Here is a 22,264-nt window from a genome sequence, read left to right as displayed (position 1 = left end):
GTTTCTTTGTTTGTTTGTTTTTAGAGACAAAGTCTTGTTATGTTGCCCGGGCTGGCCTTGAACTCCTGGGCTCAAGCAATCCTCCCACATGGCTGGGACTACAGGCCTGGGCCACCACACCCAGCAAATAGTCATTTTTTTATTCAGTGAATGGAGCATCCGTAAATATAATGTAAAGCTTAATATGTATTTTGTTGTCGAAAAAATGAAATTCTTCCCTGACCAAGGCCAATTTTAAAAGCCGTGTCCAATATTAAGATTAGCTGGCATTTGCTGAGAAGACACTGATTGGAACAACATGGAGAGGCAGCGTGGAACGCTGTCAGGTAGTGGATGAAAACTGTCTTGGAACTAAAATCTAATCAAAGATAATTCACAATAAGATAACCTGGTAAACATACCTAAAGGAACAATAGATTGTTAGGGTCCTTGGATTTTATTATAGTAACGCTGGCTCTGTTATCCATCTCACCGCTACCCCCACTGAAAAGGCCACAGGTATCCAATAATTGGTAAATATTATTATTTTTAGGTCATAACTAAAAACGGTAGATGTTATTATTCCATGATTCTAATTAAAAATCAGAAATCATGCATTCATTTGTTTTTTTCTGCATTCATTGAAAGACGGCTATGTGTCCATCACTGTGCTAGGCACTGAGGTTATCACAGCTAAGACATGGTCCCTGTGGTCAAGAAAAATGTACTTTCAACTCCCCGCGGCAGCCTGCAGCTCCAGGCAGGCCGCTCACAGCCACCAGCTGGCTCACGGCTGCAGCCTCTGCGTTTCAAGATTTTCTCTCCCCAGCCCTCAGAAGGGTTAGCCCCAGCACCAGGCAACCTCCGCTCTGGCCGGGAGGTGGCGGCCTGCAGTCGAGGCCTCCGCCGGGTGCCTTGCCTCGAGGCTCCGCTTGGGGCGCTGTCGTGCGGCTTGCGGGCCGCCCTGCTCCACAAGCAGAACCATCTGGCAGGGCTCCTGGTTTCTGAGGGTTTTATAAACAGCGCGCACCCGGCCCTTCTCCGCTTCCGCGCTGGCTGCTGCTGGCGGGGCTCTGCAGGGAACTCTACCCGGGGGACGCTGGGGCAGGGAAGCGACGTCGGGGAGCTGCGGTTAGCTTCGGACGTCCCCGCCCCTGCGTCCCTTTATTCCCGAAGCTCGGGCCTGGCCCGGGCCTTGCCGGGCGCCCCCGGAAAGCGGAGGCGATGGTACAAATGGAGACGCAGCTGCAGAGCATTTTTGAGGAGGTAGTGGTGAGTGCAATTGCCAGCGATCCAGGACGATGGCTCCGGGAGGGGAAACTCGGGGGGAGCGGATCAAGGAAACTGGCCTGGGTAACCTCCTCTCACGCCTCCCCTCTGCTCCCCTTTGTTTTGACACCGAGTGTGTGTGCAGGGGTTCAGAGATTCTCAAACCACTGTCAAGTTCAGTGCATCCTTTGAAATAACACAGCGCCCTTTGTGACAGGCCAGGCAGGTATTGTTAGTTTCAGCGCCGATTAAGATGACTTGCCCTGTGTTACATTGTAACATTTCACTAAGGGAGGCTTCCTTTTAAAATTAACGTTATTTACGTTTTTGTTTTTTACAGAAGACGGAAATTATAGAAGAGGCTTTCCCCGGGTGAGTATTTACCTGGCAGATTTTTGCGTTTTTATGCGGTTGTATCTTTGTAAGATTTTACTTAGGTTAGTCTTGGAGGGTTATAAGATCCACTATTCTGGTTATGTTTAATTACCTTTTAAGACCTAGTGGCAAATAACGTAATTTTTGTTTTTTAGCATGTTTATGGATACCCCTGAAGATGAAAAAACAAAACTAATTAGCTGTTTGGGGGCCTTCAGACAGTTTTGGGGTGGTCTTTCTCAGGTGAGCACTACATTTTTAATACATTCAGCTGATGATTTTTGGCCTCTTTTTTTACATTTACTTTGATGTTGCTCTTAAGATTCTTCTGGAAAGGGAGAAGTAAAATTGTCATCGTTTTTTATTCTGGTTTTTATTTGTTTTAATTCGTATGCTTCAGCGGAGAACTTGTGTTGAGACGTCAAGCTGATGACTGCACAGTGTGACGTGTTTTTAAAAATCTTCCCCTTGTTAAATTATATAAGACTATTTTCATCCTATTCTGATTTCTTTGGTACACTTGAAAACAGTTTTGTTTGTCGGGCTCACACCTGCAATTCTAGCACTTTGGGAGGCCGATGCCAAAGGGTTACTTGAGGGCAGGAGTTCCAGACCAGCCTGAGCAAGAGGGAGATCATGTCTCTACAAAAAAATAGAAAAATTAGCAGGATGTGGAGGTGTGCCTGCCCTCCCAGCTACTTGGGAGGCTCATGCAGGAGGATCCTTTGAACCCAGGAGTTTGAGGTTGCAGTGAGCTATGATGAGGCCACTGCACTTCACCCTGGGTGACAGAGCAAGACCCTGTCTCAACAAAACAAAACAAAACAAAACAGTTGTGGTAAGCTTTACTTGGATAAGAATTTCTTTCTTTTTTTTTTTTCTGTTTACTAAATGTACTGGTACAGCATTGATACAAAGATACTATAATTACGATGCTATAATAAAGATACAAAGATACTAAAATAGGAATGCAGAGTCTATAATAAACATGTGAAGATATTGTAGTACAAATGGGGAAAGGAGCAATACAACTTAGTAACAAAGACCAGATACATTTTACCAGAAAATGTTTCCATGAAAAAGACAAAAATGTGCAATCTTGAAGATCTCCTTCCAGGAGTGCATTATGTTCTCACAGTGCTGTGTTTGCATTTCAGCCACTGGTGATAAGATTTGCCACTCAGACGTGGATCATATAATGGCAGTATGTTCACGTTTTAAAATTTTGTTTTAATAATTTTCTAACAGATAAGACAGTCATGTGGTTCAAAATGCATAGGTACAAAAGGATGAATCCAGTGACTAGTGTCCCTCCCATCTCTTATCTCTTCTTTTTCCTGTCTGCAGCCAGTATCCCCAGTTTATGTTTCCTTCTAGAAGTATTTTATGCATATGAAATCATTTTATAGAATGGTCATATATCATGTACACTGTTCCTTAATTAGCACCTTGCCTTTCTCCCCTAATAACATATTTTGAAGATAATTCCATATCAGGCCATTAGAGTTACTTTTACATCCCTTTCTTTCTTTTTTATAAAGGCATAATATTCCATTGCATGGCTGTACCTTCATTTTTTTAACCAATCCCCTACTGACTGACTTTTAGGTTTCTTCTTAACTTTTTTACTTTAAACAATGTTGTAATATATAATACTATGCATGGAACATAGGATAAATTCCTGAAAGCAGTATTGCTGAGTCAAAGGGTATGTCTATTTATTTTTATAGAAATTGCTAATAATTTTGCTTACGTGTTATGCCAGTTTACACTCCCAACAGCAATGTATGAGATTGTCTATTTCTTGTAGCTTCACAATGATATTAATAAACTTTTTGATCTTTGCCAATCAAAAACATGAGAAAATTTCTCTCAGTGTAGTTTTATTTCTCTCAGTGATGTTGAACATATTTACAATACATTTTAATTAAAAAAAACCTATTAAACATTTATGAGATAATGTGTGGCCCTTTTCTGTAAGAAGTTTATATTCTATTAGAGGAGCCAGGAAGAAAATAGGTATTTCTAAATCATTATATGTACAACAGTAGAAGTGTGCATGAAGAACAGTGGTGGTGCAGAAAGCAGGACGTTATAGGTTTCTCTTGGAGATATCCTAGAAGACAAACTTTGATATGGGTACAACATTTTTGTATCACATTTAAAGTTTTGCAAGTCTGGAAATCTGATTTGTCATTGGGTTCATTGTAGGCTCTTCTTTGGGCTCTTATGGATTAAATTCACACTAAATTCTCATAAGGCTAAGATACTAATCCATAACAGATTTTTCCCCAGTGACAGGAATATTTACATCTGCCATTAAAGGCACCGTTGACAGTGCCTTACACAATCTGTGTTAGAGTTTTCTATTGACCATGGATATGTTAATAAAATCTTACTACTTTTGGAAGTCCTACATAATAAAAATGCTTGAGTTTAATCTATGTAATGGCAAGATTTTAAGCTTAATATAACAGATACTAAATCTGAATTTTTAAAATCTTTTTTAAAAATTATTGTCATCCACAGATGTTCATAGTGCAGTATTTCATTCATAGTGATATACTTCCAGGTGTAGTATCAGCTACCTGTTAGTTATAACATGTAAACTTAGTCCTAAACGAAAACATTTTTTAATTTTCCAGGAGTCTCATGAACAGTGCATCCAGTGGATTGTTAAATTTATTCATGGCCAGCATAGTCCTAAAAGAATTTCTTTTCTTTATGACTGCTTAGCAATGGCAGTTGAGACTGGTCTCCTTCCACCCAGGTATGTTTAATGGTGGGTACGAGCAATCCAAAGAATTGTCCCGTCTGTGTAAATGGTAGGAAATCAGTTGAGGTTGTTGTGAAGTGATAAAGGAATGAAGAAGAAAGTGAGATTCATCAGGTTATCCTTCATGATACCTCAGGTTTTAGTTTCTAGGATGCAGTATTCTTTGAATTGAGCAATGCTTATAGGCTCAAAACCAGGCATCCTTTGCCTTTCTGCCCAGGGGCTCAGATCACTCACTTTAGTGATTAGTTTGTTCTAGTTTGCTTTTGCTGCACAATGAATTGCCTGAACATTTCATGGCTTAAAACATTAATAATCATTTTATTATTGTTGTTCATGGTTATGGCAGTTGACTAAGCTTAAGTAGTTTTTTCTGAGTGTCTCATGTGATTACAACTCAGGGTGGCTAGGGCTGGAGTCACAACAAAGGCTTCCTCACACAGATGACTAGTGTTTGGTTCCTGGCTGTTACATAGGACCTCAGCTGGGGCTATGGGCCAGAACCTGCACATGCCCTCATCATGTGGTCTGGACTTTCTCACTGCATGGTAGATAGAGTCCAAGAGCAAGGGTGCAAGACAAGGTTAGGCAAAAGCTCTATCACCTTCCCTTGAAGTCATACTGCATCCTTTTACCTTTTTTGCCATAGTCTTAGGCCAGCCCAGATCTAAGAGATAAGAGAGAACGTAATCCACCTCCCCCCATACACACACCCCATGTAAGGATTGTCAGTGTCATGTTTCAGAAGAGCACGTGAGATCGAAAATCTTATTGCTACCATCTTGGAAAAGTGCAATCTGCCACAAGGTGATAGATGGTAAACATTTAAGGAAAAGCTTTTTATAGACTTCTTTCTAGTGAAATTAAAACATAATGAATATTATTTAGTTCTACTTTGTTTTTGACCATTCATAAAAGTAAAAAATGTAAAATGCTATATATCTTTAAAAGTGTGTTTAAGCAATAATGCTCCTTTCTGAAAAATACTTGCTATGATAAATATAATACATGGAGTACATAGACCATGGATTAGAGAACTTGGAAAATTCTGTCTTATAACTAGAATGGCTATTTCTTTTTTCTAGGATGGTTTGTGAATCCCTAATAAACTCTGACACTCTTGAGTGGGAAAGAACACAGCTTTGGGCCTTAACATTTAAACTGGTTCGGAAAATAATTGGGGGAGTGGATTACAAGGTATTTTTTTCCTAATTATGAAAAGTGATTGCTTTAAGATATGATTAATTTTTCTGTATTATAATTTTCAGGTGAGAGAAATGAAGTGGAAGCATTTACAAAATCTATTTTTTATTGTGTATTTCCTAAAAGGATTTAAAATTACTGAGTTGTTCCTATGGCTTTTCTACTCCCCTCCCAACACTCTTAAAAATACAGATGGCTAATACATTTTTATGATGAGTAGGAAAGGCACAAAGCAGAATCTGTGTTCCTACATGGCACAAGTCTTATGATGCTGGGGCCCCTTCAGATGAAAGAGCGCAGAGCAGGGGTATGTGGAACTGAGGAGGGATGTACAGAGCAGCTGATGAAGGGAGCAAGACCTACTTCACCTCTAACTTGACCTCTGCTGGACTTGTGTCTTTATTTAACTAACATCTTCAGCACTCTGCTCTTGACCAGAAGTAACAATATATGTTCACTGATTGTGTCTCATAATACAGCTCTGGAACTCAGCTACAAAAGCCATTCTTCAAGCCACTTTTGTTGTCCTTTTTCAAGGAATTACCAATACCTGACCTTATGCTTTATTTCTGCATTTTCTCTAATCTGAAATGACTTAACATATAATTATTGGTTTGAATCATGATTTAACATAAAATTAACTCTAGCCTTTTCTGATTTTCTCTTTTCTCAGACTTACGCTGTTTTTGCCTTCTTACTTATTTGTACGTGCTTTACAATTGTTCTCCCAAGCATATGTTCTGTCTTTTTACAAGCTTGCTCACATAGTTTATAGTCAGTAAATGCATGTTGAATGAAATTTCTTTTTTACATATCAGATAATGCAACTGGTATTAGATATGTAGAGGTGATTAACAGAATAGCCTTGGATATGCCTGAGAGATTAAGGCATGTGATAGATGAGAAGGGGTAATAAAGTCAGGTAATACCAAAGGGAATGAGCAGAAGGAGTGATCTGCCAAAAACCTTAATATCATTACCCACATTTTCAGAGTGCTTTCAAGTCCTATTCTAATACATTTCCATCCATATGTATAAGTTAAGCTTTTTGACACTCTTAACAGTAGAAACTTCATGAGAATATAAGTGACTTTCTTTGTTTATTCATATTGCAAGACATTCTTTAGAATTCTATTTTAGAACATGGCTCTTCTCTTGGGTTAATGTTAAGGACTCTGATTAATGTTAACTCTGAATCAGAAAATTTAAGGTGTGACCTTAAAGGAGTTTATAACCATGAAACCTTTGGATATTTGAGCTAACAGAGGGGATATTACTTAGTTTTAACCTATGTCTTTTTTCTTACATCAGGGTGTTCGAGATCTCTTAAAAGTGATTTTGGAGAAAATCTTGACAATTCCTAACACAGTGAGCTCTGCTGTTGTACAGCAGCTTCTGGCAGCAAGAGAGGTAATTTAGACATGTCTGAAACTCATTGGTCATAACCTCAAAAAAGTCTAGATTTTTTTAGGTTTGTGATATTTTGTGAAATATTCCCTTTTTTCTACCAAAAAAAAAAGCACTTCTATTTTTTTTTTTTTTTTTATTTTTTTTTTTTTTTGTTGAGACACAGTCTCACTTTGTTGCCCAGGCTAGAGTGAGTGCCGTGGCGTCAGCTTAGCTCACAGCAACCTCAGACTCCTCGGCTTAAGCGATCCTATTGCCTCAGCCTCCCGAGTAGCTGGGACTACAGGCATGCGCCACTATGCCCGGCTAATTTTTTCTATATAGATTTTTAGTTGTCCATATAATGTCTTTCTATTTTTAGTAGAGACGGGGTCTCGCTCAGGCTGGTATCGAACTCCTGACCTTGAGCAATCCACCCGCCTCGGCCTCCCAGAGTGCTAGGATTACAGGCGTGAGCCACCGCGCCCGGCCAGCACTTCTATTTTTAAAGATGCTCTTTCACTTTCATCATATTTCAAAAGGAAATTTGAAATTTTAATTCATATTTTTAAATTATGAAAACAACAGTATGGACATGAAAGTATCTTAAACTGTTACAAGACATCAGCCTATGGATTACTTAAAAGACCTTTCTGCTTTGTAATTAATGTGTTAAGAATTGATGCTTTGATGTGTTGCTCTCCTGTTTAAGTCTACCAATATTTAAAGCATTTTCAAGGTTACTAACCATGAACAATCCATTCCATTGTTTATTAATCTTCCTTTTTAGATATTCTCTACATATAAGTGGATTTCTTTATGCTACAGTTTAAACCCAATAAGTCCATGAAGTAATACTTCTACTTTTTTTTTAATTGACAAGTAACAATTGTGTGTGTGTGTGTGTGTGTGTGTGTGTACACGTATTGTGGAATGGCTAAATCAGGCTATTTAACATATGGGTTACCCCATATTTATTGTGCTGACAACACTTAAAATATGCTGTCATAGCAATTTTCAGGTATACAATATATTTTTATTAACCATAGTCAACATAATGTACAATAGATCTCTTGCACTTATTTCTCCTAACTTTTTGTGTCCTTTGACCACCATCTCTCCCAAAAAGTAATATCTCTACTTTTTGGTATCCTTTTTGTTGTTGACATTGTTGTATTTAAAGGGCTTGTGTGTGGTCTAGTCAGGAATGATGTTGCCTTTTTATTTTTCTTAGGTTATAGCGTATATCTTGGAAAGGAATGCCTGCTTATTACCAGCTTATTTTGCAGTCACAGAGATCAGGAAACTATATCCAGAGGGAAAACTTCCACATTGGGTAAATTTTATATTTCTCAAAATTTTAATAAAAATTTTAATCAAAAACAGCTATGTTAATCTTATTTTTTGTGTGCTTATTTTTAAAAATGGTCACTTAGATAGTTTGTATTTTTTGAATCATGATTAAAATCTTTCATTTCTTTGCTGCCCTGTTGAGATAATATTTATGCCATGTGATAAAATATGCACAGTTTCATCAAATAGCTAAGGATATGGTAATGTGACTTGGTTTAATTCAGGAACAGATGAACTTGTAATTGTTTGGAAGGAAGCAAGAAAAGAACTAACCTTTGAGTAATTATCATATGCCAGGCATTGTACTAAATCTTTACACATATTATCTCATTTTATGTAAATGATCACTATATTCAGGGAAGTCTCAATTTTATTTTTATGCTTATTTATTTGATCTCTCTCCCCATCTCCCTCTCCCTGCCCCCTCCCTGTGCTCTCTCTCTTTTTTTTCAGTTACTTGGAAACCTAGTATCAGACTTTGTGGATACTTTCAGGCCCACAGCAAGGATAAATTCCATTTGTGGTAGGATTATAATTTAAAATATACCAAATAGTACCTGATGTTTAGTGATCTGACTATTGAACAAAGCTGAAGGATGGTCTCATGTACATGTCTTGGTGGCTTATTTTTTTAGTAACTCACTAGGAGCTTAATACAATACCTTTCACATGTTTTTAGGTACTTTGTGTGCTGAGTGTAGGGAAGGAAAAGCAACTATCTGGAATGGTCTAAGCTTCAGGTAAAACCATTCTAGAAAGTGTATTTCCTGTTGATTAGAAAGACCTTTTAATATAGCCAATAAAGCACCATGGAATCTCTGGGCAACTGAAAGTCTCAACATACATTTTTCCCTGTCGCCACAGAACATGAGAGTATCAGGCTCATTCAGCCCATTCTAATTCACACTTTTGCTCTTTATTTCATGTATTTTGTTTCCCATTTTCTTATGTTTTGTTAGATTCTCCGAACTTTCTTTTAAAAATAACCATGTGATTTGGCAATTTTTTTTCGGTGCCCACTACCCTGAGTTATTTCTAGAAATTATGGTGACCTCAGAACTATTTAGGATTATAGACGATTATTTATTCAGTGATCAAATACTGAACACTTCTTGTGAGCCAGGTACTGTTCTAAATAGTGGAAATACAAAAATAAGCTAAATAGTGACTACATAGATAATTTGCAGGTTTCTAGCTTTTGTACTGAGTGGCTATTGATATCATTTTATGAATTATGGAAGTGAAGCAGGTTTGAGAACGATGATGATGAATTTATTTTAAGACAAGTTGAGCTTGAGGTGCTTGTGGGACATCCAAATGATAATATTTGTTAGGTAGTTGGATGTACAAGCTGATGGCCATATATTACAATCTAAGGCCTCTAGGGGTATCCTGCATAAAGTTAACCATGTTGATCCTGGACTAGTGGTCTCAAACTTTTTCTAAAAAGGATCATGTAGTAAATACTTTAAGTTTTGTGAGATACACAATCTGTTGCAACTACTCACCTCTGCTACTGTACTGCAAAAGCGCCAATGTTCCAATAAAATGCTACAAAAACAGATGGCAGGTGGTTTTGGCACATGGACTGAAGTTTTCTTACCTCTGTCCTAGACACTTGGACAAAGTGCAACATTTTTGAGTTTAGGAGGCCTGTACAAATTGTTCTACAATCATCTGGACTAAACGTAATCAAAATTCCCAAACTTCAGTCTCATTAAAACTTTTTTAAACCATTTTTAAACTACTGCCTGGTTTGTATATATTCATGCTGTGTTTCACATTTACTTAAAAACATCTTTGTGATACATAACAGGCCGCTGCAGTCTTCTGCCAGTTGTAAATAACTCAGGCGCCATTTGTAATTCATGGAAATTGGATCCTGCTACTCTTCGTTTTCCTTTGAAAGGCCTTTTGCCATATGATAAGGTATGTTGCTAAATATAATGGAACTTCTGGTCCATCCAGCAATCTTCATCCTTGGTTATAAGATGTATTTGCTAAATTGTCACTTCACAGTCTGAAGAAGTAAATGTTTAATAAAAGATAGTTTATGATTTATCACATTATTCCAATATCCAAATATTCCCTGTGGTTTGTGCTATTGTGGGTATTTATGCCTCAGTGGTCTTCTTGGGCAAAGTATTTGGAGATAGAAAACTAAAATTTTAAATTAATTTCTTGACTAAGGCCCCACATTTAACAAGTAGTAGAGCCAGGATTTGAACTCAGTCTGATTCCAGATGCCATCAAGTCTCCAAATTTGGAAATTCTGTTTATACTTGTAAGAGAGTGTTTGGAAACTAGTCTCCATTCCTCTTTGATTAGATTTCTGAACAGAAAATTCTTTCCTTACCATGCTGCTTAGGACTAATGTGACTGTACCTGAAGTCACATTTCTCAGTTGAATTCTAAAGGGGAGAGGGTTTACTTTTCAAATCACTGAAATTTTAATGTACCATTTTAGGGGCACTACTCCTAAATTTTTGCATTAGTGAGCAATCTTGCTGATTGGACTGATAGTTCTTTGAGTATAGTTTCTCTTCTTATAACTATAGCTACAGTCAGTTCTTGCTGTAAAAACTTCCACATAAAACAGGCACTGATTATTCTGATTTAAAATGCCCTAAGGAATTCCTTTTAACTAATACATTGAAGTGAATACTTATGTACCCATACCCCTTTCCCAGATATTTTAGTATTAAAATGAAGAGAGGGGCAGAAAACAGAGACATTATGGTAGCTGGGGTGAATTGAGAGAGACTACAGCCTGATGGGAATCAATTTCATAGAGAAAATGGTAAGAAATTTAGCACAGTAATGTTTCTAAGGTTTTTAATCTCCAAGTTGCACAGTTTTTTTAAGATTATCTTAAAAGTCAGTACATAGGCCGGACGCGGTGGCTCACGCCTATAATCCTAGCACTCTGGGAGGCCGAGGTGGGCGGATCGTTTGAGCTCAAGGAGTTCAAGACCAGCCTGAGCAAGAGCAAGACCCCATCTGTACTAAAAATAGAAAGAAATGATCTGGACAGCTAAAAATATATAGAAAAAAATTAGCCGGACATGGTCGCGCATGCCTGTAGTCCCTGCTACTTGGGAGGCTGAGGCAATAGGATCGCTTGAGCCCAGGAATTTGAGGTTGCTGTGAGTTAGGCTGACACCATGGCACTCTGGCCCGGGCAACAGAGTGAGACTCTGTCTCAAAAAAAAAAAAAAAAAAATCAGCACATAAAGTGATTTTCTTTCCTTTTATTTCTCCATCTGAGGGACCTTTAAAAGAATAAAACCCAGATAACGTTATGCAGATGGTACTTGGGATAAACTTTTCATTGACTATCAAAATGCTATGTCTCCAAAAACAAAGAAGTGAAAGTGATATGCTCTAGAAAACTATCAGATGACTCAGAAGCTGTCTAGCTTTCATGGAAGAGTTAGAATAAACTAGAATGAAATCTTTTATATTTAATAAATATAAGTTTTTAAATATGCATGAACTAAATTCACAAATATAAATAAGCATATGACTATTTCATCTATTTCTCTAAAGATTTACTGTTTAAGAGCCAAGGAGCTATTTTGGGAATCTTAGGGAAATGGGGGATTGATTGGCCTGTAATCAAGACATACTGGATACTCTTTCAGGCTGTCATTTGGAAAAATAGCTGCAAACTCTGAAAAAGATTTTTTTTAATATGTAGCTTTCTAGTAATATTTATTATAAACTGAATTTGACTATCAGAAATTTTATACTTAAATGCCTAGAAACTAATTCTAGAAAATTGGTCAACATTAATAGAAAGAAAGGAAAAGTCTTTTTAATAATGATACCTCTTTATGTCTAAGGAACATTCTTACCAAGGACAAAATCTATATAAATTGATGTTGTGAGACTCAAAAATTAAAAAAATGTAAACCTTTTATGTTTTCAGGAAAGTAGAGTGGAAAATACACTGGGGAAGGGGGACTGGAAGATCTGGTTCTAGTGTCATCTTTATGATTACCCTCTGTATGACTTTGGGCAAGTCCCTTCACCTCAGTTATCAAATGAGGGGCGGGAACAGATTAACTGTAAGCACTAAAATCCTATGATTTTTTTTTTTTCCTCACTAGATACTGCCTACTGTCTGAAGGTAACAAGTGCCTTTAGAGGAATTTTTAATCTCAATTTCAAATAATTTGAATTAACATCTATGTTGATCTTGAAGCAATGATTTTTTTTATTTTCTTTAAAGGATCTGTTTGAACCACAGACTGCTTTGTTGAGATATGTATTGGAGCAGCCTTATTCCAGGGATATGGTCTGCAATATGCTAGGTTTAAATAAGCAGGTACTGTACTATGCCGGAAACCTAGTAAATTTTGCATAGAATCTGCACTATTCTTTTCTCTTTTCTTTGCTATAGCTAACTGAGCAAAACAGTTAAAAACTATTTGGTGATTTTTTTAAATACATGGTTTATTAAACAACGTATTATTCCTATCATTTATATATTGCTTTAAGAATGTTTAAATTAAAAAGGAGATATTTTAAAAGTTGGTTTATTTTGCATTGCTTTTTTTTCTATAAGGCCAGTTTCAAGTATACCTTTTGCCAGAGAAACCTACACATGACTTAACCATAATTTTTGACTGTTTTTGTTTTTTGGGTGTCCATTTTTATAACCCTTGGAATCTTCAGCATGGCCTCCTTGCTGATTTTTTTTTTTTTTTTTTTTTTTTGGTGTATGTTTGCTTATTTTTGATGGTTTAACATGTGGGAGGGTTTGTGCTGACTCTGGGTTCCTTGAGGCTGGCCTCATAGTCACTGTTTTGTCTTTTCTTTTTTTCTTCCTTTATTTTTGTTCTGTCCTGTCTTGTCCTGCCCATCCTCCAATGCTCTAGACCTTGAACATTGCTCAGGTATGTTCACAACCTTACTGTTGTATTGTGACTAACGATACGCTGGCCGCTTTGTAGCCACTGATTCCATTTAGAGAATACGTGTATGGTCGGGGCTTGAAATTGGCAGGACCATGCTGAGACCAAGGCCACTAAAAAAAATTTCTTCTTGGGATATGAGAGTTATTTTTGGTGGATTGTTTTTGGTTTTGGTTTTTTGGGTTTTTTTTTTTTTTTTTTTTGGTGTTTGTTTTTTTAATATTCTCTTTTTTTTTTTTTTTTTTTTTTTTTAAACAAAGAGACAACACCTGGCACTCAATAAAGCCTGTCACTTTTTGATGGGTTGTTTTCCTTCCCACTCCATTTTACTGTTTTTCATGCTTTAGGGCTAAAGCTAGCCTGGTAGAATTTTCAGAGATGGAAAGATTTGTGGTGGCCTTTATCTTTCCAGAACGGTTAAAAAAAAATAAATAAATAATAACAACAACAAAAATACTTAAGTTGCTTTGCCTTAAAACAAAAACAAATTAAAAATAACAAAAAAGAAAAAAAGCACTTTAATAGAGATACTCTGCTTTTAAAAGTTGGAGTGGTAAACTTTATACAGGAAAGGCTTTTTTGGAAACCTGGGGATTGACTAAGAAATGTCGCACTCTTAGGTGACCCCACACCTGCTTGACGAACACGCTTCTTTGCCAGTCTTTGCCAGAGTGCCCTCCTCCTAGAGTGAGCTCCTCTCAGCTGAAGCTTGCCTATGGTGGGAGAAAAACACTGTGGCCAAACTTTATAAAGCAAACTCTTATACGGTCCCAAGGCTGTTCCAGGACTTTTCACCTTTGATATTTTAAACAAAATAGTGGTTCCAATTATTTTTGTTAAAAATTTTTGAGCCCAACATATTAAAATAAACCAGCTTTTTGATTTTAAAAAGACATTCTTGTCTAGGTTATATAAAATAGCGTTACTGTTTGCAATACTATAGTGAAGGTTGTGCCAGTGCTTCCATTTATAAAGCCCTATTTTTAAGGACATATAGCTTGGCCATAAAACTTGCTCAGTGTTGAAACTTTGCATGCCAAACCTCACCCTAGTAGCAGTATCTCTTTTATTATTTTAAGTTTTTTCTTCTGAAAAATTTGCCAAGTTTCCTTGTTTGGACAAGCCTTTGTACATGTGAAACTAAAACTGCTTCACACTAGAGTATCTGACAGTTACCTCATTATGATCTGTCAAATAAACATCTTAAACACCAAGTCATTAATTCTGATCAACTTTCACTTGAATTAGAGGTAAGTATTCAGTTAACTTTGAAAGAATGCTTCATGCTATGTCTTCAGACTAATTTTTATAATCAACTTTAAGTCACACTTGACTCAATTTTTTGCAGTTCAGTGGATAAATGTACCCATGGTCATTTGAGCTGTGAGTACCTTCCCCAAGATATCCTTAGCTTTTTTCTTTTGGGGAGCAGCTCATTTCAAACTAGAAATTGACGAAACAATTGAGAGTATTTCTGACCTGATCATTTCAATAACAAGTTTCAACCTAAAAAAAGTTTATGACTAAGACATAAATCCATAAAAAATAAAGTTTATAATGGAAATGCTGACAGAACATTATTAGTATTGGTCCCACTGTAGTGTAAACATTGTCAAAAATTCACTATTCATCAGTAATTGTTTTCATAGAAAACTCTGTAGTGAGGGGACTTGTAGATGGAAGATAATATGCTGAATTGACTTGATATATTATTTTTACCTACTGGAAAATAGAATAGAAAATGAGAACACACAGTATAAGAAGAATCTGATTAAAAATAACCAAGTTATCTATCACATCTTTTATCATTACAGAACTATATCCTACACTATACTTTCTTGTCCTTTCTCTAGCAATGCAATAATTTACTTAAAGCTTGAAACCTTCTTAAGAGCTGTTCACGTTGCATTTTCCAGTAGGAATTGGGCTTTATTGTATCCTAAGATCAATCATATTCAGAAGATCATAAATAGCTCAGTTCTGTGACCAGTGAGATGGAATGTTAGGCTTAAATTCATAGTGGGAAAATCTCATTTTGTGTGCTTCATGAGAATTTGTATTCTTCCTGCTGAGTAAAAGCATCACAAAACAGATAAACTCTTGAAGCTGTTACATAGTGGTGTATGAACTCTGACTGCAGTCACATAGTGAAATATTGATCATTCAGTTTGTCTTAAACTAATCACTTTTAAAGTTATTTCAAAATATCTTTGAAGGACGCCACTGAAAGTGTATTAATTGCCGGGCACAATGGCTCATTCCTGTAATCCTAGCACTCTGGGAGGCCGAGGCGGGTGGACCACTCGAGGTCAGGAGTTCGAGACCAGCCAGAGCAAGAGCGAGACCCTGTCTCTACTACAAATAGAAAGAAATGATCTGGCCAACTAAAAATATATATATAGAAAAAAAAATTAGCCGGGCATGGTGGGGCATGCCTATAGTCCCAGCTACTGGGGAGGCTGAGGCAGTAGGATTGCTTAAGCCCAGGAGTTTGAGGTTGCTATGAGCTAGGCACTCACTCTAGCCCGGGCAACAGAGCAAGACTCTGTCTCAAAAAAAAAAAAAAAAGAAAGAAAGAAAATGTATTAATTGGAATAAGGCTCTGTTTTACTGATTGGCAGCTTTCTTGGTTAAAGCAGAGAATTTGATAAATGACGTCAAAAGGGATTTTTCTTCCCTACTTGTCCTAAACAGGTATTGCTTTAAAATTGATTTATAGCATTGAAATTAGAATTTAAAATTAATTTAAGCTCACCTAAGTACAATAAGTTAAATTTTTACTGCAAAAGCATTACCAGAATTGTTACGTAAAAAGTGTCAAGGAACACTCAATATAGAATATGGGATACTAGGACTGAAAAGCACTGTCATTTGCTATTTGAAATGGTGGTGGGAAGGAAGCAGGGGCATGGGTGGGGGTTGATATTAATGTTTCTATTAATACCTTATGCTGAATTTTTAGCTTTTATCAAAGCTGAAAATTTAAAACAAGATTCCAGTATAGTTTATGCTATTATCTAGACATAGAATAGTTAAAATATTGAATTTAGATATTCTTATCCTTAAAATAGTTTTTAATTAAAATGCATATACGTATGATGTAAACTAACAAATTCAACTTTATATGCCAGTATTTTGAAGCTTTAAATTTGCTAAAGCTTTCAGAAAGCAAGATGTGAATAGCCGTAGAGATAGCATCCATTGACTTAAAGAAGTATCTTGGCTTAGTGACAGACAATGAACCTTTATTCATAAATCCTTAAACTGCTTTACAAATGTTTGTTCCACATTGTGAAACCACCTGCTAGGTGGTAGAGTCTTAATTTTAATGTACCTATCTCTTATTATAATAAGTGAAAAACTAAAGCAAAACTTATTATTATAAAGCAGTTAGCAGCACAAATTATTTTATATTTCAGACTTTTCTTTCTTTTTTGATATCAAAATTGGCAGATAAAGCAACATATTTAAGCTATCTTTAAATTTGGTTTGAGAAATATCCTTGGCAATAGCCAGAAACACCTCGGAGGTTTATTGTTAATCCTGATAGATATTCTGCTACCACCAATTACCAGGGCATTAGGCACTGTAGAGATTTCTGACTGATTTGATTCTTAACAGAAAAGTTGGGGGTAGTCTTAAGTCATGGCATGTATTGACAGACTATCAGCTTTAACTGTAAATTTCCTAGTTGTTCTTGCTTTGTCAAAATCTTAGTATCTTTGGCTTTCCTTTTTAAATCATTAACTCTATGACCATTACTATATGCCTAAAAATATATAGGTGAAAATCCAGTTTTTAAAAATTATATATAGCTAATATTAAAAACAGAAACTCCAAAGTGACTCAGGTGCTAAAAACCAATTTTATTTAGTTTGCTCTTTTTTCCTAAAGCAGATTGTTTGAAGACCCTCATGGATGGAGAAATAGATGACAAATTGGTTAGTTTCCAAACTAGAAGCAAGTTCCCAACACTAGTGAAAAATTCCTACTGGAAATCCTGGCTTTACTTCTTTTCACAATTTTTTCTGACTCTTGTATACTTTGAATGATCTTACTCTAAATTTGTGTTATCTGACACATTTCTTAGGTTGTTGGTGGTTGGCAGAACTAGTGAATTTCAAGCCCTGTACACAGTAGTTTTGCATGCTGATTTAAGAACTAGTCTGTAGTGTTGTCTGTTGCACTTTGCTCTGCTTCATAATGATAATGACATTTGGAGGAAAAGTACCGTAGTCTTAACTGGTGGTGTTAATATTGCTATTTGTAAACCTGTAATGTGGTTGAACTGTGATCATGGCATTGTGTTCTTGGAAAAAATATGAAACAACCATTGATGCTTACTGTTTGGATAGTTGTTTGTTTTATTTGCATGTTTTAAGAAAGTGCAGCTATATTGGAGCTTTACAAGTTTGGAGCTGGCAAAGAGCATGCAAAAGAGGGGATGCTACTCATTATGTCTTGTTTATTTCCAAATTTGTCCCCATTTTGCATTTTTTCCCTAAATTTAAAGAAATCATATCCCTTTTTCATGGCAAAAGACTGATAATCACATCTAAAGCTTAGGGGGGATATACAATGTTAGTAATTGTATTCACTAGCAAGGCTTCCAACTGCCTTCTACTAAGTCATATAACATTTATAAAGGAAATAAGAGAATGGCTTGAAATATGACTTAACATTTTTTTCAGTAAAAGTATATTTCTTAAATTACTTAAAAAAAGCACAAATCTTTTTGCCTGTAGAAAGGGAAGTTGCATTTTCATGTTTAGTGTTTAAACTCAATTCTTTTTCTTGTTTTAGATTTTAAAATGGTCTAATTTAAAATTAAAGCTGCATTATGTTTGGCTTCCAAGAGGGAAGAGCAGAGATCTTTTTTTTTTTTTTTTTTTTGCAGAGGTTTCCATTTCATTCTATTTCAGTATCACGATCAATTCCAAACACTGAAAAAGAGACAGAGGGTTTCTGGCAGCTATTTAGATATACCTTTGTATATAAAGTTAGTGTAAACTTGTGGTGGTTACCTTTAAATAGATTCCCATACTGCTTTATTTGCTGTATCACGACATTTGATCCCTGGAAATCCAGGGTTTTTATCTTTTGAGTTATATTGCAAAATTAATAGTACTATCCTCATTTCATATGTCTTTTAAAATGTTATCTTTTTTCAAAAGATCAAGAGCAAAATTTTCTCTTGTTCAGTGCCCTTTGTCAAATATGAATCAATAATGTCCATAGTGGAAGTCAAAATTTAATGGGTAGTCTATTTTTTGGGAAACCTGAAAAAAATAATTTTCCATGAAACTTATCCTCTATGATAAAATAACATGATGCAGCTTTAATAGACAAAATCTAACCTTAACTTCTTAAGTTCAACTTCATTCCATGCTTCTCAGCCTCTTGTTACAATTAATGCACATTAACTGGTAACTTCTGAACTAACCGAGAGGCTTTTGGAATACTGTATTTAATCTCTGCCCTACAGCACAAGCAGCGCTGCCCTGTGCTGGAGGACCAGTTGGTGGATCTGGTGGTTTACGCTATGGAGCGATCCGAGACTGAAGAGAAGTTTGACGATGGGGGGACGAGCCAACTCCTGTGGCAGCATCTCTCGAGTCAGCTCATTTTCTTTGTGCTTTTCCAGTTTGCAAGTTTTCCACATATGGTTCTTTCTCTTCATCAGAAGGTGTGTACTAAATCTTTTGCTCAGAGGAACTTCACCTCTGATTAGTGTGTTTTAGGTTGATGTGGGCATCCCCAGTGATTTCAGCACTGGCAGAAAGTCTGAGCCCTAATTTCTGTCCTGGTCAGTGTTTTTATGGTTTCTCAATATGTCACTGTAAGAAATGGATTAAGTCATTCACTCCACATAATCTAAGCACAGCACAAGGGGATACAAGATGAAAAGCCACTGTGACACCCTCTAGGAGCACCTTACTGGAGGGGAAGATATATGTATGAACAACATGATTATAATTTGATGGTTGTCATAATGGAAACATGTTTCCCTGCAATAGGAATGAAAGGAAATGGTCCCTATCAAAGACATCAGGAATGGCTTTATCAAAGAGATCTTTAAGCTGACACTTGAAGGATGAATAGAAATTTGCTAAGAGAAAAAGATAGGAAAGTGTTTCCCTAGCAACAAGATCATCATTTGAAAAGGGATATAGGTATATGAGAACTGGAAGGCAAAATATAAAGGGGAAAATTTAAAAGGGAAAATGTTGGTGAGATCAGGAAGGCAAGAAGGCAAGGGCAGACATGGAGAACATTGTATGGCCATGTGCCTGTTCTAAGGAGTTTAGATTTTCTTTTGGAGGCAATGAGAAAGGGAATGACATCATCACGTATAATTGGAAAAGTTACTGCTCATGGCCACGTGGAGGAAGATGGTGGTGTAGAGAGGGATGGGGGCAAAACCAGAGGCAAAGAGATCCTGCAGTGGGCTAGGGGGAAGATGCTGAGGGCCTATCCCAGGACAGAGGGGGAGCCAGAGATCAGGTACACTGAGGAGGTTGAGTACGACCAGGTGACTGACAGCTAACAGAGGGTGGAACTGGAGTCTAGGCTCGCTCACTGGTTTCTACTCTGGTAATGAATAAAAGAGTAGGACAGTGACTCCAAAAAAGGGAAGATAAGTGGAAGAGTAAGTTTGTGGAAAGAGTTGGTTTTCACTATAAGTTTTAGACATGTTGAATGGGAATAGAATAAATGTTGTTATACCTATAACATCTCTATAGCATAAATTATTTGGGGGAAAATTTTTTATAAAAGTTGTTAAAATTCTTTTAACCACCATCCCTCCCCCACCACCACTGGTTTCTGTTATAATCTACAGGAAGCCAGGAAAAGTGTTTTATGATAACCAATCCTTGAAAATTTCAAATTAAAAAATCCTTTTGGTATAATAACGTATACCACATATTTTGGTGAGATATTTTTAATAAGAATTATCCCATATTAAACTTGATTCTCATGCACATGTGATCAATTTGATTATATTCTAAAACATTGAATGTTTGGTATGCGTAGTTATTTTGGACAGCAGGAGAAAACACATGTGTATTATTAAAATAATTTAGCAGGCTTGTCTTGAATTGAGACCAAGTAATTACTAAGTGCCAAAGTTAGATGCTTACTAAGAGTAGAAACCTGGTTTTCTCCTTCAAAAAACAAAACAACAGCAACAATGACAATAAAATTTCCTACGTTCATCTCTTTAAGTAGCTGTGTACACATGTATGTTTAAACATCTTTTACAGTTAGCAGGGCGAGGACTGATTAAAGGCAGAGATCATCTGATGTGGGTTCTCCTGCAATTCATTTCTGGAAGTATTCAGAAAAATGCACTAGCTGATTTTCTCCCTGTCATGAAGCTCTTTGACTTGCTATACCCAGAAAAAGAAGTAAGTTTTACTGAATAGTTAACATTGTGATGAATAAATTATGTCTAATTTATGTTTGAGGAGTTCAGTGTGATTTTGTGAAAAGAGCACTGGATTTGGATGACTTCTTTTCCCAATTCTGTGGCTAAACATGATCATGGGAAGGACATTCAGTCTCTTTTGACATTAGTTTATTCATGTGTAAGATGAAGGGATTGAACTATATTATTTCTAAAGTTTATGCTAAATCACAATCATATATCAAGTATAGCCAGCTCTTTCTCTACATTCTAAGTAGGTCTAAGTTTGGCCATACATTGAATGGCCAAATAATAAGAATGTCTATTAATATCTATTTTTCTGTTTGCCAGTTGAATCTGTGTGTTCCCTCGGTGTTTGATTGTACAAGAAATTTGAGTAAAATGTGATATAGTTTGAAGATTCCCATTTTAAAAAAACATTTTATTATGGAAAATTTTAAACCTACACAAAAAGTAGAGTAAATAGAACAGTAACTCCCCATGTACCCATCACCAAGAAATATTCTTGTTTCATCTTTCCTCCTTTTTTGTTAATGCTGGACAATTTTAAAGCAAATTCCAGACATCCATATCATTTCACCCATCAATATTCAATATGTTTAATGATAATCATTTAGATTGAATATTTCTTAGATTTTTATTTGTATTTTTGTTTTTTGAGACAGGGTCTCACTCTGTCACACAGGCTAGAGGGCAGTGGCCTGATCACAGCTTACTGTAACCTCAAACCCCTGGGTTAAAGTGATCCTCTCACCTCAGCCTCCTGAGTGGCTGGGACTACAAGGCACACACCACCAGGGCTGGCTAATTTTTTTATTATTTTTTTAGAGGTGAGTTCTTACTGTGTTGCCCAGGTTGGTCTTGAACTCCTGGCCTCAAGTGATCCTCCCTCCTTGTCCTCCCAAAGTGTTAGAATTACAGGTGTGAGCCACTGCACCCAACTTCTGTTACATGTTCTTGAAAAGTATTCTGAGACTTTTAGAAATTCTATGTTTTCAGTATGTTTATCACAGTAAGATTTCATAATGATGTTTTTAATTTTTAAAAGTAAAAATTTAAAAATGATTTTTGTTTAAGAATGCTCTGTGATAGTAGGAAAAGCTTGACTAAGCACTCGTGAATTTCTGTTACTTTCTTGGCAAGTAAAAACATGCCAAGTAAAACATCTTGTAATAATTTCAAACTTATATGGCTGTTAGACCTGATTTGTATTATTGAATAGTCCAAGAACCACTGGGGCTAAATTAGGATACTTTAAAAAGAGATATACCAGAAATAGATAACTAAAATATATATAATTATTTAATTCTTCTCTTTCTTATAATATGTTGTTTTTCAGTGTATCCCAGTTCCTGATATTAACAAACCCCAGTCAACTCATGCCTTTGCAATGACTTGTATTTGGATTCATCTCAACAGAAAAGCTCAAAATGACAACTCCAAGCTACAGATTCCAATACCCCATTCCCTAAAGCTTCACCATGAGTAAGTCATTTGTTGTTTGACATTTAACTTTCTTGTTTAATAAATAGTGGCTTGAAGACTAATACTCGTCTCAGTATTTGTGTGAAATTT

At 36.3% G+C, this 22,264-nt stretch overlaps 1 protein-coding gene across 11 annotated transcripts in view; it reads left to right on the top strand.

Moving 5' to 3' along the window:
* Positions 1 to 1,023: 1,023 nt before the first annotated feature.
* The window catches only part of MED23 (mediator complex subunit 23), a 41,476-nt gene continuing 20,235 nt past the window's right edge, over positions 1,024 to 22,264 (top strand). For 5 of the 11 annotated variants that reach the window (XM_069488844.1, XM_069488852.1, XM_069488850.1 and 2 more), the window contains exons 1-13: positions 1,154 to 1,251; positions 1,589 to 1,620; positions 1,779 to 1,866; positions 4,269 to 4,393; positions 5,485 to 5,596; positions 6,914 to 7,012; positions 8,223 to 8,324; positions 8,795 to 8,864; positions 10,158 to 10,270; positions 12,576 to 12,671; positions 18,746 to 18,946; positions 20,526 to 20,669; positions 22,029 to 22,174. In XM_069488844.1, coding sequence (XP_069344945.1) covers positions 1,204 to 1,251; positions 1,589 to 1,620; positions 1,779 to 1,866; positions 4,269 to 4,393; positions 5,485 to 5,596; positions 6,914 to 7,012; positions 8,223 to 8,324; positions 8,795 to 8,864; positions 10,158 to 10,270; positions 12,576 to 12,671; positions 18,746 to 18,946; positions 20,526 to 20,669; positions 22,029 to 22,174 — 1,376 coding nt within the window. In that variant the 5' untranslated portion in view covers positions 1,154 to 1,203. Of the gene's footprint in view, positions 1,252 to 1,588; positions 1,621 to 1,778; positions 1,867 to 4,268; positions 4,394 to 5,484; positions 5,597 to 6,913; positions 7,013 to 8,222; positions 8,325 to 8,794; positions 8,865 to 10,157; positions 10,271 to 12,575; positions 12,672 to 13,224; positions 13,243 to 18,745; positions 18,947 to 20,525; positions 20,670 to 22,028; positions 22,175 to 22,264 lie in introns of all 11 variants that reach the window. The other 6 variants (XM_069488849.1, XM_069488843.1, XM_069488853.1 and 3 more) reach the window with 5 other exon arrangements.

The sequence above is a fragment of the Eulemur rufifrons genome, chromosome 15 (assembly GCF_041146395.1).
Source record: "Eulemur rufifrons isolate Redbay chromosome 15, OSU_ERuf_1, whole genome shotgun sequence".
NCBI classification, from domain to species: domain Eukaryota; kingdom Metazoa; phylum Chordata; class Mammalia; order Primates; family Lemuridae; genus Eulemur; species Eulemur rufifrons.
This window is presented reverse-complemented; position numbering and strand designations above follow the sequence as displayed.